Source organism: Gymnoscopelus braueri (assembly GCF_963280865.1).
Source record: "Gymnoscopelus braueri genome assembly, chromosome: 5".
NCBI classification, from domain to species: Eukaryota; Metazoa; Chordata; class Actinopteri; order Myctophiformes; family Myctophidae; genus Gymnoscopelus; species Gymnoscopelus braueri.
The window spans coordinates 54,608,763-54,626,020 of NC_137606.1; the positions used below are offsets into that span (position 1 = coordinate 54,608,763).

General features: G+C 42.5%; 1 protein-coding gene across 1 annotated transcript in view; it reads left to right on the plus strand.

Annotated features, from left to right (window-relative positions):
• The window catches only part of LOC308085997 (cytoplasmic dynein 2 heavy chain 1-like), a gene marked incomplete at its 5' end in the record, with an annotated part of 118,415 nt that overhangs the window by 99,016 nt on the left and 2,141 nt on the right, over positions 1-17,258 (plus strand). The window contains 2 exons of the mRNA XM_080429314.1: positions 3,602-3,711; positions 12,977-13,058. Coding sequence (XP_080285440.1) covers positions 3,602-3,711; positions 12,977-13,058 — 192 coding nt within the window. The remainder of the gene's footprint in view (positions 1-3,601; positions 3,712-12,976; positions 13,059-17,258) is intronic.

A 17,258-nucleotide genomic window follows, 5' to 3' on the forward strand; every position in this document is an offset into this window, starting at 1 on the left:
TAGGGACATGTCTCATTATAGTGTGCTCAGAGTTACCCTGCTTACAAGGCAGTTAAAATATATAGTGATTGATAAGTTAATTTACTGTTGTACTCATTAGCACACTGAAGAACGCAGTCTCAAGCATTATTGCTGTGACCTTAAATAGATCAGTATACTGTACCTGTATACCTGTATATTGTACCTGTGCTGACAAACTTACTAAGTAATATATTAATGTAATATTATTACTTTCCCCAGCAACATAGTTCAACGTATTAATGTTTGGAAAAGCTGCGTTGCTGTGTTACAATGAACGCAATTAGTTTTTCTACTTTATTTCTTCTATGCATTGTTGTCTATGAGAGCAGTGTGTGCCAGTCCAGTCAAGCACCACAGTTGGAGATTGTTATTCTAACACAAAAAGATATGTTTGTTACATTGAAACATTTTAACAACACAAATCTTGTATAGGGGTCTCTGGCACAACATATTTTCAGATGGGGGTCTGTGGCCAAATACATATTAATTTGGGGGTCCTTGACATGAAAATGTTTGAGAACAACAACCTAGCCCAAATAAGTAACTACACAAACAAGCAAAAAAACAAACAACTACCAATATTTACAAGCGACTTTACAGAAACAAATAAGCCCAAAGTCGCTTAATCTGGCATGGCAACTCTGGAGTGTGACTGTCCCACTGTTTCTTCTGGAGTGTCTCTGCTGGTTAACCTGTAGTGTCCACCACACTGAGAGAGAAACTTGTTTCTATTATTTTAAACCCCAAAATCATACATTTCAATAAGTAACCTACTTGGGTGTCAAACCCCTGTTCCTTAAATACACAGACACAATGCCGTGAAACTAATTTAAATTAGTTTAATTGGGGGGGGTACGTTCAAGTACTCCTGTCTGTTTGTATAGCAGCTACACAATGGAGTTGATTCAAGTTGTCTCTATGCAAAGTGGGTAGTTTTGTTTGTATTGTTCTGTACCCTACAACCCAATCAACAGTTGGATGGGTTTCACCTGGTGTTGGGGCGTTCAGTGTGAAAGGGTCATTCACACAGTCAGGGACAGAGCAGAAAGTAGAGACAGCACTCAGATAGAAGAGAGCGGCCAACACACAAAGTGTGTTGGCCGGGGTAGCCAGATTGAATCGTGGGTGGACATTTAAACGCCCCCACCACCACCACACCCCATCCCCCAACCATTGACAAATGTTGGGCTCTGCAACATTTTGTTGATTTTACATAAATAATAAGAAGCAGACAGCTCCTCTCTATAAACATCAGAATCTATTATGTCCTCAGTTTAGGTTCAGCGTCGTAAAAGTATTGGATATTGGAAATACTCAAGTAAAGTACAAATACCTCAAAATTGTACTTAAGTATAGTACTTAAGTAAATGTACTTAGTTACTTTCCACCACTGCATGTGTGCCATCACGCATGTTTCCTGGCACACATACAAATGTCTCAGAGCAGACCTGAGTGCACTACCAACAAACTAATTCAACTAAGAATAAGAATGACGAATCAGACAATGCTTGTGGAAATGCCCGCCCGAGTGCTTTAAGATCAAATATGATCTTATTGAGTTTTTCATTCTTATCTTTTGGACAATCCATGCTCCTCTTGGCTGTTTTAATGTTTGCTAATCATTTGAGTGCAGGGCCCTCAGTGAGTCAGTGGCAATTTCACATTCAGTTTGGGTTTAGCTGTTCAACTTTCTCAAGGCATAATGTTTGTGTGTGTTTTCAGCAGTAGGTAATTGAGGGTGCAAACAGTGTTATCAGTGGATCTGCTGCTGATGTGTTAAGGTGATAAAAGGACAACGGGACCTCAAGCATTCTAAAAGCCACACACTTTCTTATTGACTTTCTCTCCCTGTCTCCTTCAAGCTACTTTCTCTCTCTCCATTACCTCTCCCCCTATCTCTCTCCCTAACGCACACTCAATCCCACGCACGCATGCACACACACACACACACACACACACACACACACACACACACACACACACACACACACACACACACACACACACACACAAAATGTTGATTTTCTGTGTGAAATATTCCGGAGGTAAATTAAAAATCAATTTCATGTATTATGTATGGCTTAGTTTCACATCATTTGTTGGGAATTCAGAACCGCCTCTGTTCTGTTTGGTTGCAATTTCACAGGAGAGTTAACTGAGGTCAATGTGGTGCTTTCCTATTATCTGTGGATTCCCGCTTTCACAGTTTGTGTATAGCTGTGATTTTATGATGGGATGTTTCTTATTAAATTGTGTCCATTGTGTGTGCTGGTGAATTATCTGCGCTTGTAAATAAAAATGGTAAACGGCGCCTTTCTCCCAAAGTGCTTTAAAATTTGCATTACATTCACACACACATTCACACGCCGACAATGGAGGAAACCATGCAAGGCACCTACAGTAGTGTGGGTCCTAAAAAAAAAGTCTTAAAACTGCTTCTTTAGTGTAGTGAAAACAGGAGGGGGCCAAGTATAAAGCCCTTGAGAATTCAGTCAACTATAGGGATTAAGTCGTTAAAGATGGTCTGTTGGTCACTTCACACCCCTTTGTTCGGCTTAGGTGTGAAAAGTGGCACTTTTAGGGAATTTTAGACTCTAATGTTGCTACAAAGCTACAGTCTACCATTCATTTTCAATGGAAGCCAGTAAAACGAAGACACAAAGCGACGCCCAACATTTGTGGCAGCTACATAATCTACAAAGATATTATTCCAAGTTGAGCTTCAACTGCAGCTACAAAGTTACAAAACGAGGGTGTTGTTCAACCCTTTCCACTCACCTTCGCTCTTCATACAATTCCTGCTTGTAATGGGGGGGGACTAATTATTTCCGACAGCCAGTCCTGTGTTCTTTTTAACCCCAGGCTTACATTTATTGCTAATCGGACGCATGCTTGACATTAACGAGCGTGTTGATCAACACTTTAACAGTGACGCAGCCACTTAGTAGCTTTGTGGCTTTTGTTGCTGCCAGTGTGAACACAGCATTAGTCCTTTTCATTGTTCAGCTTTCCCCCTTGTTAAAGACGGGGTGCCGTGATTTTCAGTGATCCCCCCCCCCCCCCCCAAAACATAATCATCAGGTATTATGGTTATACTAGGAGGAAGATTTTTTTTCAAAAAAGTGGACAGAAAGTGTTGAAGTTTTTATGTGGACACGCCTCTAGTTCATTAAGTATACCTGGTTCTCACCTTAGCACCTCCTCCACCACCTTAGCACCACCCACCTGTCCTAGTCCCTCCTCCTCCTCATGCCCACACCTGTTGTGTTATTATAATGAGGGGGAGGGTACAATTTTACTGTGTCATTAAAGCGCTGTTTTTCTATTGGCATGTTTGACCCTCAATGTTTCAGCCTCCAGGAAGAAACTCAAAATAGTCAGAGAAGACATAAAACACCATAAAAACACCACCAGGGCGCTTAATGAAGTTCTATCAACCTCATAGACACATGAAAAACAGAAAAAGTGCAAAACCATGTCACCACCTCTTTAAGTTAATTGTATGTTTCATCCATTTAAAAAAGGTCATTGTGTAACTTATTTGAGCATACATTCATTGTGTGTGAATGTGTATATCTAGAGCTGGGTGGAGCGTGCAGAGAGGAAGGCCCTGCTGTCAGACACTCTGGACCTATCAGACCTCTTCCATCCTGACACGTTCCTCAACGCTCTCAGACAGGAGACCGCCAGGTAACACACATTCCTCCCACACGTCTACACACACTCAAATATGCACTGTTCATTTAGTTCATCTGTAACTCTGTGAGTGTACAAATGGAGAATACGGGCGTCGCTACCTCCCTTTAATTTCTCCCATGCAGCCTTGTTGGCGCAGCAGGTCTTTTGTTCTCAAATGTTCACCGGTTATAACAGTGTAATAATAATGTAATAACAGTGTAATAGTGTAGTAATAATAAAATGATCATTTAATGATAGCGTAACAGTATAGTAATGTAATAATAGGCATGTTTAATACGCAATTGCTACTATCATTTATTCATCATGACCTATTAAGAGCTAATAATGTGTAATATAACATTCATGATTATATTTATTTATATTATTTATAGTATATATGATCATTGATATATATATATATCAATGATATGTTTTTTAAGATAGACCAGTGCCCAGTGTCAGAGTACCCATTGTACTGATTAATTGAATACTTCATTAAAATGTTTGTTAACAGTACGGTAGTACAGTTAACACAAACCTCGGGAGCTTGTTTCCATTGTGCTCAATTAATCAACAAGATGTAGAATAGATAAGCCATGGAGATGCCGGGGATTGAACCCGGGGCCTCATACATGCAAAGCATGCGCTCTACCACTGAGCTACATCCCCTTCATTCCTAAACTGTCTATGTGTCGGTTTTATCCCGATATATGGAGATTTATGTATCCGTCTTTCTATGCCCATATATGGAGTTCAGTGTTAGGCATATCCAAATAATATTTGGGCATGCCTGACACATCACTTTTTAGACAGGCCGGCTTATCTACAACATATTACTTTTAATATTAAGATAACAATGACAAAAAAAAAACAAAAAAAACAAGAGCTGGACATTCAGGGTTGGCAGTAGCCTGCCCCAAAAGCTCCTTGGAGAATGCGGGCATCGATCCCGCTACTTCTCGCATGCTAAGCGAGCGCTCTACCATTTGAGCTAATTCCCCTTGTGCTGTGACTCTGCACCAGAACACACACTTCCCTCAGCAAGCTGAGGGGGCTATTAATAGAGCACATGGGGAGCAGTTAGGGGTTAAGCGTCTTGCTCAGGGACACTTTGACACGTAGCCTGGGAGAACTTTGGACCTTCTGATTACCAGACCGGCCTTTCCACTCACTCAGCTACTGCAGCCCTCCCCGCAAAAATGTTTAGATACTGCGGGAATTGATCAGACTACCTCCTCATCATGGCTCCTCAGCAGCCTCCTTAGCGCAGTAGGCAGCGCGTCAGTCTCATAATCTGAAGGTCGTGAGTTCGAGCCTCACAGGGGGCAGCATGTGTTTTGTTCTCAAATGTTCACCGGTTATAACAGTGTAATAATAATTATATTATACGGTTATAACCGTGTAAAAGTGTAGTAATAATAAAATGATAATTTAATGATAGTGTAACTATAATAATGTAATGATGGGCTACTAACTTTTAATAAGCAATTGCTACTATAATTTATTCATAACCTTTTAAAGGTGCTATGACCGAAAATATCGTATTTGATACTGCACGGGATCTCTCTGAAAACAGGGCTGGACGTATCACAGATTGATTGGCATTTGTTTATTTATTGAAATGATACAAATCGTGGTTTTAACACTGGATGTGCGGGGGAGGGAGTGAGCATGAATTCTGTCCGGGTTCAAGGCATGTCAGAGCGGGGACACAGAGGCTCATGCTGACCGTGGAGAAATGGTCATGGATATTATAATACACGCACTGCGGGACTTCCGCATTGTGTTTCTAAACAAACTATTAATTTCAGCCAATAAATAGATCAGATTTTTATAGACAGGGCAAAACGTTATGTGCTTTATATTGGCTTAAGCCATTCCCAATGTTATGTCATCAAAATATTAGCTAATTATATTAGCCTGATTACCCCTTTTTTATGTCATAAGAGAGAGCTAATAATGTGAAATATAACATTCATGAATAATGATATATTTCTTTGTGGTGCCAACCACTCCTACATTTGACCGAGTGTGTGTGTATGTCCGTCCGTCCATCCGTCCATCTGTATGTCTGAGCACGCCCTCAACAGCTGCAGCTAATTGCAACACAAAGATGCAACCAGTTTAGAGCTTTAATCGGGCCTAAATATTTGAGCCCGGCTCAACCCAGCCCGACAGAACGTCAGCCCAGCCTGACCCAAAGCCCGATACATAATTGACAAATTGGGCCCAGCCCAGCCCGAAACCTGTCATTTTTCTAAACAAGATTAATTGCTGCGGTCGATTTGAAGAAATAATCCAACGTTTACTTTGAGGTGAGGAAGACATGAGGAAAGCATAGGCCTACGTTTTCAATCACAATTGTTTGTCTGAAGATCCATTCTATATGTCATGTTATGGTTTGGTAACTTTAAGGGGAGCTGGTCAGCTTTGTTCAGACTGGCTCTGACTGCGGCTGGAGTGACAGCCTAATTGATTTGACCTACTTTTGCGCTGCGCACTGGAATGATGTAATTAATTATTTTGGAGCAGGTATGTAAGATTCCAATAGTATAAACATTTTAAATGGCTTTCATATACTCTTCCGGATCTGACTAATATGACAAGTTGCTTATTGTGAACACAATACGCTACAAATTAATTAATATATACATTTATTTGGATTTTGGAAAACAAGTTTTATTTAGCCCGACCCAAAGCCCGACCAAATACGTGACGACCTGGCCCGTTGGGTCCCGCCAGGGCCAGCTGGGTGCCACAGGCGCACCATTGCTCCGCCCCCTCTGTGCTCCTATTGGCTGGGCTTTAAACAGTCATAAAACCACTTTCCCAGCATGGTAAACTTCCGAAACTAGCTCGGTGCATTTAAACAGCCAATAGGGACAGGCTGTAATTGCTTAAGCCCGCCCCCTCTGTGTTCTTATTCGCTGGGCTTTAAACAGCCATAACTCCAGTTCCCACCATGGTAAACTTCCAAAACTTGCTAGGTACACTTAGACAGCCAATGGTGACAGGCCGTATTTGCTTAAGCCCCGCCCCCTCTGTGTTTCTATTGGCTGGGCTTTAAACAGCCATAACTTCAGTTCCCAGCATGGTAAACTTCTGAAACTTGCTAGGTACACTTAGACAGCCAATAGGGACAGGATGTAATTGCTTAAGCCCGCCCCTCTGTGTTCCTATTGGCTGGGCTTTAAACAGCCATAAGTCCAGTTCCCAGCATGCTAAACTTCCCAAACTTCCTAGGTGCACTTAGACAGGTTGTAACTGCTTAACGCATCAAAGGCACCACTCACTTCACGCTGGGTGTGATTTTTAAAGATAGACCAGTGCCCGGTGTCAGAGTACCCTGATTGATTGAATACTTTATTAAAATGTTTGTTAACAGTACGGTAGTACAGGTAACACAATATCCCTTGAGAGATTGTTTCCATTGTGCTCAATTAATCAACAAGATGTAGAATAAATAATACATGGAGATGCCGGGGATTGAACCCGGGGCCTCATACATGCAAAGCATGCGCTCTACCACTGAGCTACATCCCCTTCCTGTCCTAACCTGTCTATGTGTCCGATTTATACCTATACATGGAGATTTCAGTATCCGTCTTTCTATGCCCATTTATGGAGTTCAGTGTTAGACACGTCCAAATGATATTTGGGCATGCCTGACACAGAACTTTTTAGACAGACCGGCTTATCTACAACATATTACTTTTAATATTAAGATCACATTGAAAATAACAAGAGCTGGACATTCAGGGTTGGCAGTAGCCTGCCCCAAAAGGTCCTTGGAGAATGCGGGCATCGATCCCGCTACTTCTCGCATGCTAAGCGAGCGCTCTACCATTTGAGCTAATTCCCCTTGTGTGCTGTCTATGCTGCAGAACACAGTCAGCAAGCTGAGATCATAGCTGCTCCCCCCCCACACCTTTAAAACATCTACTGGTGTGGGCTATCAATAGAGCACCGGGGGAGCAGTTAGGGGTTAAGCGTCTTGCTCAGGGACACTTTGACACGTAGACTGGGAGAACTTTGGACCTTCTGATTACCAGACAGCCTTTCCACCCACTCAGCTACTGCAGCCCTCTGTTTGGAGAATGTGGGAATCGATCCCACTACCTCCTCTAAGTGATTTCCATGCAGCCTCCTTAGCGCAGTAGGCAGCGCGTCAGTCTCATAATCTGAAGGTCGTGAGTTCGAGCCTCACAGGGGGCAGAGGTTTTTTGTTTAGTGTAATAATAATGTAATAGCAGTGTAAGAACAATGTAATAATATTGTACTAGTGTAGTAATGATACAATAATAATGTAGTAATAGGCTACTAACTCCTAATAAGTGCTACTGAAATTCACTCATGACCTTTTAAGGGCTAATAAGGTGAAATATAACAGTCAACAACAAGACATAGAATAGATAAAACATGTGGAGATGCCGGGGATTGAACCCGGGGCCTCATACATGCAAAGCATGCGCTCTACCACTGAGCTACATCCCCTCCTTTGAACTGTCTGACTCACCTCTTCACACTCCACCTTAGCCCATAGCACTTGCCCTAGCTTTGACAACCTTGCAGGTTTATGCAAAGGCTAAAATGTAACTTAGATAGCATGTTATGTAGACAGATCCCAGGTTCATTGTAGACCTGGCATCCTTTAGTGTGTATTGTTTTAAATACATATTATAGACTTTTTAATATTATGCTGTTTAGACTGATTATAGGTTCTTAGTTTACCTATGATCCTCCATTATGTCTATGCATTTGATGCATTACCTTGATTACTGTAAATCATGCTGGATTAAGAGCATCTGCTAAATGCTTAAATTGTAAATTGACTGTCTTTGTCCCTTTTATGCCCATGTATGAAGATTTCTGTATCTGAATGTCTGTGCCCATATATGGGGTTATGTGTCAGGCACGCCTAAACATTGGGTCTAGGTCAGTCTATCTAAAAAATATTAGGTCTAATATAAAGTTAAAAAATAAACTTGAACAAAACAACTGAGATGAACATTCAGGGGTGGCAAAAACCCCATGAAAAGTTCTTTGGAGAATGCGGGCATCGATCCCGCTACTTCTCGCATGCTAAGCGAGCGCTCTACCATTTGAGCTAATTCCCCTTATGCTACTCTGTGCTGTAGACAGCTGATTTCACAGCTGGGCTGGTCGAATGACCCCCCCTGCCCACCCTTTAAATTTTCCACTGTTGGGACACTTTGATATGTAGACTGGGTGAACTTGGGACCTTCTGATTACCAGACAGCCTCTCCACCGATCCAGCTTCTGCAGCCCTTCCCCCCCAAAAAGGGAGGACGGGACCCATCATAATTGATAGGTTCATTTGGTTACATTCGTACACTCACAGTACATTTGTTCTCTCGCACAGGCCCCTAGGATTTTCGTGGCCCTAAGCAAGATTTTTTGGGGTGCCCCCCCCCCAAACACCCCCATTATAAAATCATTGTCATTTTTTATTGCATACTAAAATAATAACGCTAGTTGTTGGATAGGAGATACATTACATAATTACAATATGAAAGTAAAAAAATAAATAAAAATAAATCTAGTGGTTGTGGAGAGAGAGAGAGAGAGAGAGAGAGAGAGAGAGAGAGAGAGAGAGAGGGAGAGGGAGAGGGAGAGGGAGAGCTAAACAAAACAAAAGCTGATATCAGAGCATTCAGGGCTGGCAAAAAAAAACATGAAAAGATCCTTGGAGAATGCGGGCATCGATCCCGCTACTTCTCGCATGCTAAGCGAGCGCTCTACCATTTGAGCTAATTCCCCTTGTGCTACTCTCTGCTGTAGAGAGCTGATTTCACAGCTGGGCTGGTCGAATGACCCCCCCTGCCCACCCTTTAAATTTTCCACTGTTGGGACACTTTGATATGTAGACTGGGTGAACTTGGGACCTTCTGATTACCAGACAGCCTCTCCACCGATCCAGCTTCTGCAGCCCTTCCCCCCAAAAAAGGGAGGACGGGACCCATCATAATTGATCGGTCCATTTGGTTACATTCGTACACTCACAGTACATTTGTTCTCTCGCAATACCCAACGAAAAGCTCCTTGGAGAATGTGGGCATCAATCCGGCTACCTCTCAGCAGATGTCCCCCATGCAGCCTCGTTTTCTTTTGGTTCTCAGTACGTTCTCACCTAATGTGACAATAGTGTAATAATATTAATAATACGATAACAGTGTAATAGTGTGTAATGAGTAATAATGAGTTCCGTGTCAGGCATGCCAAAATATGGAGTCTAGGCCGGTCTATCTAAAAAAGTTAAGTTTTAAGTCTAATATTAAGAGAGAGAGAGAGAGAGAGAGAGAGAGAGAGAGAGAGAGAGAACTAAACTAAACAAAAGCTGATATCAGAGCATTCAGGAGTGGCAAAAAACCTCTTTGGAGAATGCGGGCATCGATCCCGCTACTTCTCGCATGCTAAGCGAGCGCTCTACCATTTGAGCTAATTCCCCTTGTACTCTCTCTGTGCTGGAGTGAGGTCAGATCACTGCTGGGCCGGCCATTTACAGGGGGTGAATGGCCCCCCTTCCTCCCTCCCCCTTTAAAACTTCCACTGGTGGGGGCTATTATTACAGCACCCAGGGAGCAGTTAAGGGTTACGTGTCTCGCTCAGGGACGCTTTTAGACACGTAGACTGGGTGAACTTTGTTGTTCTGATGACCAGACGGCTTCTCCACCCATTCAGCTACTGCAGCCCTCTCACCCCAAAAAATGCTTGGAGAATGCGGGCATCGATCCCGCTACTTCTCGCATGCTAAGCGAGCGCTCTACCATTTGAGCTAATTCCCCATGTGCTCTGTCTGTAAGGCAGAAACGCAGTCTTTCCTCAGTGAGCTGAGATCAGAGCTGGGCTATCCCTTCAGCAGGGGCAAAAGCCCCCATTGTTCCCCCCTTCAGACTGCCACTGGTGGGTGCTATTAATACAGCTCCCAGAGAGCAGTTAGCGCCTTTCTCCGGGTCACTTTTGACACGTAGACAGGTTGAACTGTGGGACGTTCTGATGACCAGACCTCTCAACTCATTCAGCTACTGCAGCCCTCCCCCCAAAAAACATTTGGAGAATGCGGGCATCGATCCCGCTACTTCTCGCATGCTAAGCGAGCGCTCTACCATTTGAGCTAATTCCCCTCCTGTAATATGTGTCTGTCTGTGCTGTACAATACACACTACCTTCAGGCTTTTACAAACATTGTGACTTTCATTTTCATTTTAGCAGTGGGCTGCTGTCTGCTACTTATCAATAAAGTAGGAGTTATGTCAGTTTTTGACACTTAACTGAGGAGAAGCGGATGTTTGTTTTGTATGTTGTGGTGAGATACTGGCAGTTGTTAAGCCACAGTTGAGCCACATCCGAGAGGCTGCCGTTAGTGAAAGAGTGTCCCCACCCCCGTTGCAGTGTAAACTGAGACACATTCTGCATTCCCCTCCCCCGTATCTGTGGCTCTTAAAGCTGCAGTGCAAACAATCCCCTCCCCCGTCTGCTTTTAAAGCCAAAAGTGCAACTGCTGCACCCATGCGGCCTCGTTGGCGCAGTAGGCAGCGCGTCAGTCTCATAATCTGAAGGTCGTGAGTTCGAGCCTCACACGGGGCAGCCAGTCTTTTGTCATCAAACGTTCACCTTATGTAATAACAGTATAATAATTATGTAATAACAATGTAATAGCGTAGTAATAATAAAATAATGATGTAATTATACTTAAATAACTAACTAACTAATATAGTAGTTAATCATTTTTTTCTGATGTAGGCTACTAACTTTTTAACAAGCAAATGCTACTGTCATTAATTTATGACCTATTAAGAGCTAATTGGTCATGTACATGAGTAGATGTACTTAGTTACTATCCACCACTGGTAAAAAGAGCCATATTCTTCACTCCGCTCCTCTCCCCTCCGTCCGAGGCTCTTAACGCCTCAGTGTAATGGAGCCCCCGTTTGCAGCTCTTAAAGTCACAGGCACAGCACATGCTCTCAGGCCTCGATGGCGCAGTAGGCAGCGCGTCAGTCTCATAATCTGAAGGTCGTGAGTTCGAGCCTCACTCGGGGCAGTGTTTTTGTTTTCAATCGTCTGCCCATAGCAGTACGTATTCATGAGAGAAGCTGTTGTTGAAGGGGTCTGTAAATTATAATGGCTTGTCATTTAAAACTCACTTTTATCATTTTATTCATGTTGTAGACAATTTACTGAGGATGATGGGCTAAGAATGTGAAATTTTGCATGGATAGTGTAATAATAATGTAAAAAATGTTTAATATGCATAATAATAATGTAATCATGGTGTCTTTTTTCATAAAATCGTTTTCATTATGTAGGCTACTAACTTTTAATAAGGAATTTCTAAAACATGTGGAGATGCCGGGGATTGAACCCGGGGCCTCATACATGCAAAGCATGCGCTCTACCACTGAGCTACATCCCCTTTCTTCCTCTAAATGTTTATGTGTCCTTTTTATGCCCATATATGGAGATTTCTGTACATATTGTCAGCCATGCCCAAATATGGAGTCTAGGCATAGAGTTAAAAATAATAGAGAGGGCTTTAATTTACTGGTTTATGGGGTAAATTGCCCTCTGAGCCAGGCACCTATGCTCTGTATCTGTCTGTGGTTCTGGACAACCGGATCTCCATATATGCCTATATATGGGCATATGGGCGGATCGGTCGGATCAGCGGTTCTGATCCGATTCGGAAAATGAGCAAACTATTTTATTAGTTTGTAATGACAATAATTAAAATTTTGTGTTAAAAAAATCATGTATTGCTTTTTATCGTTATTTTTTTGTGATTTGAGTGATTTTTAACTGGGGGGCGGGGGCATTCGGTCCATTGGTAAATAGTCATGAACGCAGCCTCCGATTTCCGTGAAACTTTCTACGCACATCCCCACTAGGCTAAGGAAGAAATGCCACCCTACATTTTTTAAATCAGCCACATGGTGGCGCTGTAACAGTCAGATTCACGTTTTGGCCTATAACTCTTGAACTGTATAGGCCACAACGTGAATCTGCCTGTTACAGCGCCACCATTAGGCTGATTTTAAAAACGTAGTTGTCCTTTAAAGAGCTGGAGAGACAGGAAGACCCCTGTTACTGAAAAAACACTCTACAGTGATGATTACTATCAGAATAGAGTGCTTTAACCTTTTTTTTATAATTCTTTTTTTTACCAAAATATATCATTTACCCTACCTTTAATTGTATGATGATGATTAACTGAATTGACAAAGCGTAGTTATTGTAAAGTGTGTATGATCTGCAGGTCTATGGGCTGTTCAATGGACAGTCTGAAGTTTGTGACGTCCTGGAAGAATCCAATAACACACGCCAAGCTTCAAGTCAAGGTACACACACACACACACACACACACACACACACACACACACACACACACACACACACACACACACACACACACACACACACACACACACACACACACACACACACACACACACACACACACACACACACACACACACACACACACACAACAGGGGGGGCAATACGATTCATTGGCCATATCACTTCAATACTTTTGCCAATAAAAGGACCTTGCATGAGCCATTTTTCCATTAAAAGGTCAGAATGCACAGACAGAGGACAGGAGCCATTAATGGGAACAAGAGGGAGGCAGAGGTTTACACTGGAAAATCATCAGCGTTTATTTGACTCTGAGAGTGTAACCAAATGGGGGTCTATTTGGTTACACTTGTACACTCTTGAAGTTAAATCAACACTGATGATTTTACTGTGTAGGGTGGGTGCGGGTTGAAGCTACAGGGAGTAATCTGAAAGCAATGAGCTCACACACACACACACACAATTTGCGTGTGCGTGCGTGCATGTGTGTGTGTGTGTGTGTGTGTGTGACACCATGGGTTCCCTTTACTGTCTGGTCTTCTTTGGAAAATTCCTGAGTCACTGCTCTAACATCACACTTAATTTCAACACACACACACACACACACACACACACACACACACACACACACACACACATACACACACACACACACACACACACACACACACAATGAGGTGATGAGAAGGGTTTGGTTACTAGTCATCAGTCTAGAGATGATGATGTGTGAATGATGACATTATGATGGTAATGTACTTCTCTTCCCGCTTTCGTTCACACACACACACACACACACACACACACACACACACACACACACACACACACACACACACACACACACACACACACACACACACACACACACACACACACACACACACACACACACACACACAAGCATGAACGAATGCACGTATGCATAGCACGCTGTGCAATAGCAAAAGTCATTCTAAAAAATAAATGCTATTTTTATTACACTAACATCCCTATTTTGGTGGCGAACATTCCGCGAAAAAATCTGATCTACAAGCTCAGACGCATTGTGAGCTTGAAGATCGGCTATTTTCAGTGCAGAGATTTGGTGTAGATGGAAAAAAGGAGTGGACCAAGTATTGAGCCCTGGGTACACCGGTCAACTATAGTGTATTGTGTTTAAGTGTTCAATGTCTTAACCTGAATTCTACAGTTTACAGATTACACACTGTACAGACGCTATCACGTTCTGAAAGGAGTACTTCACCCATTTTCAACTGTATCTTCATATACTGTAATTGGTCTTCACTAATGCTAATTATAAGATGCCACCACTTCTGTCTACTCACTCTGGCCCTCATTTATCAACGCAGCGTATAAACCGGCTTATATTTTTCCATATATTCGGCCGTACACCAACGTCGAAGTCAAATTTATCAACGAATCCTACACAGCCAATCCTGGCGTACATCAGGTCGGAGCTTTGATAAATCTCACGTTTGAAAATGAGCGTCATTTAAATAACACGCCCTTAAATATTCTCAAAACGCCCCGATTTTACGACATGAAGAAGAACCAGAATACGACCAAAGACATCAAAAGCCAATAAGAAAGAGTTTCCCCCGATCGCCTCGCCTCGCTGCCTGTCAAGTCACACACACACACACACACACACACACACACACACACACACACACACACACGCACACGCACACGCCTCTCTCTCTCTCACTCACACACACACACACACACACACGCACACACACGCCCAACTGTGTCTTTCATGTAATCCGTAGCGGTACAATCTTTGTCACGTAGGCTTGTAGCCTACATGAATGACATATTATGATACCAATCACATCGCCATGAATGGAATACGTTTGTATATTAATTTATTTAACCCATACCGAGCAGTGCACAAGCAGTCATGTAGGATATTCCCCGTGAGACTCGGACGGGCGGCAGTGATTCGGCGGCAGTGATTCCGCCACGTTAATAAGAGATTGGAGCGTCGGGTTTATATCGTTAACCCAGCCAGGTTGTAGTCTTCAAAACTCTCTATGACATAACTCCATAACATAGGACAAGCTACTGGTAAGTTTGTACACCTCACTGTCCATGAAAAGATCGTCGGGAGTCCCGAAAATGCGCTCGCAGAAGCGCTGTATATTTTGAAAATAGCAGATCTACAAGCTCACAACGCGTCGCGATGCGACCCGTTTTTGAGCTTAGATCTGCTATTTTAACATAGCCAATGCAACTGAATGACTGTTAAAGCAGTTTGTTTAAATTACTTTATAAAATGTTATATTTTCACAGGGATTATTAGTGTAGATATACATTTAGGAGTGGATTATGTGTCCAGATGCCTGTTAGACAGTCAGACAATGCTGCTCCGCAGGTCTAGAATGGAATAAACGGGCGCAGCCAACGTCAACAACTGGTCTCGACCAGACGTGAGATTTCAGCTTACGGTAGGATGAAGCCCATGTCAGGATATATTGATAAATGCCGAAAGGTGCGGTGATCTCGCCGTACGCCCATTATTTGGGCTGCACCGCGTTGATAAATGAGGGCCTCTGTGTCTCATTAGTGTGCTGTGGACAGTTCAGAAACCTGCCTACCAGTGGCATCATGAACAGGGATTCCAAGCTAATAGAAACTACAGCCTTTCTCTTCCTGGAAAGTTAACATGAAGCCATTGTTCTTGCATTAATTAAAAGTTATAGTAATAATAAATACAGTGAAATACAGAAATGGTACCATGTTATATTTAGCCTTAGTGAGGACCAGTTATATGAAGATAGGTTGAAAATGGGTGAAGTGGTCCTTGTCATTGTGTTATTCCAGTATTATGATACAACATTGTACTGCCACCACTGCAGTTGCTAAGTGACTGTGGCTGTGTTTATCAGCACGTAATGGCTTCTTAGTTTGCTCAGTTTTGACATAGGTGCTGAGAATAATAATGTATTTTCATGCATGGATTATGTCCTGCAGTAACTTAGCCCACTTTGCTAACAAAAGGTATTTTTTACCCCCAACATCATCCAAGGCAGCTTTAGCCGAAACAATGTAACTGAATCGTTGTTTGTACGTATACTTTAATGGATGTCTATCAGACGGCGCTCAGGGGGGGAAAGGACCTTGTGTTAACGGAGCCAGTCCTGAAATTCAAATAAGGGACACCCGGCCGGGCGTCCCTACTTAGTGCATGCATGCAACATTTATATTTTTTAATAAGAAATGTTTATGTTTGTCCAATGTACTCCCACTGTTTACACTCGGTCTGTGGTTCACTTTTTTGAAATACTAGGTGATATTAAGTTACAGTGGTGTGTTCTACCGTGGTACGCTGTATACGCCGTATGGCCTGCAGATTTTTTTTGTCGCCACCGTATACATCCAAAAACAGTTCGAAACGGCGTATCTGATACGTTGATACGCATCTGATACGATGCACCCAGGAGTGGCTGGGGGGGGCAGCAATACAAACAGCAAGAATGTGGTCTGACCGTCTGACTAGTCTAACTCTATCATGTGTGTGGCTGTTGTTCTTGAGGTGTTAATTCATGGCTACTGGCAAAGGAATTCACACATTTCAACGACCTGCCATTCACTTCATTGAACTTAGGTCACTGAATTGAGTACTTCATTAGTATTCAAATTGTGCGTTAGCACAGCAAAATCTTTAATCTTCAATACAGTTTGTGTCTTCAATGCCAAGTTAATACTATTCTGTAATAGATACAGGAATGCTCGCTGTTAACACTGCTATTATATCTGATAAGCCTAACCAGCATTTATTTATAACAATCCTTGCACTTCTATGGTAATAAAAAAAAAAAAAATGCATCTAAGGCTAAAAGCAGCTCCGAAGTGGTTGAGTTACAGGGTGATTAACATTAGAAACAATAGAAAATCAGTACAAAGCATATTGTAAGTGTACTCAGTCTTAGTGTTACTGTGAAACTGGGCATGAGTGGGCCTGGCCGTGTTTGTGCGGGGCCGAAACGCCGATTTTTAAAAATGTACATTAATTAATTATACGCGTGTGCGTGCCGTGCGTGTGGGAGGAACTAGGGGGGGAATAGTTATAGTATACCCTCCAAAAAAATCTAGAACACACCACTGGTTAAGTATAAAACGTCAACAAGCACTCCATGATTCCGTTGTGTCTCTAATGCAGAACCTTCTGCCAACAA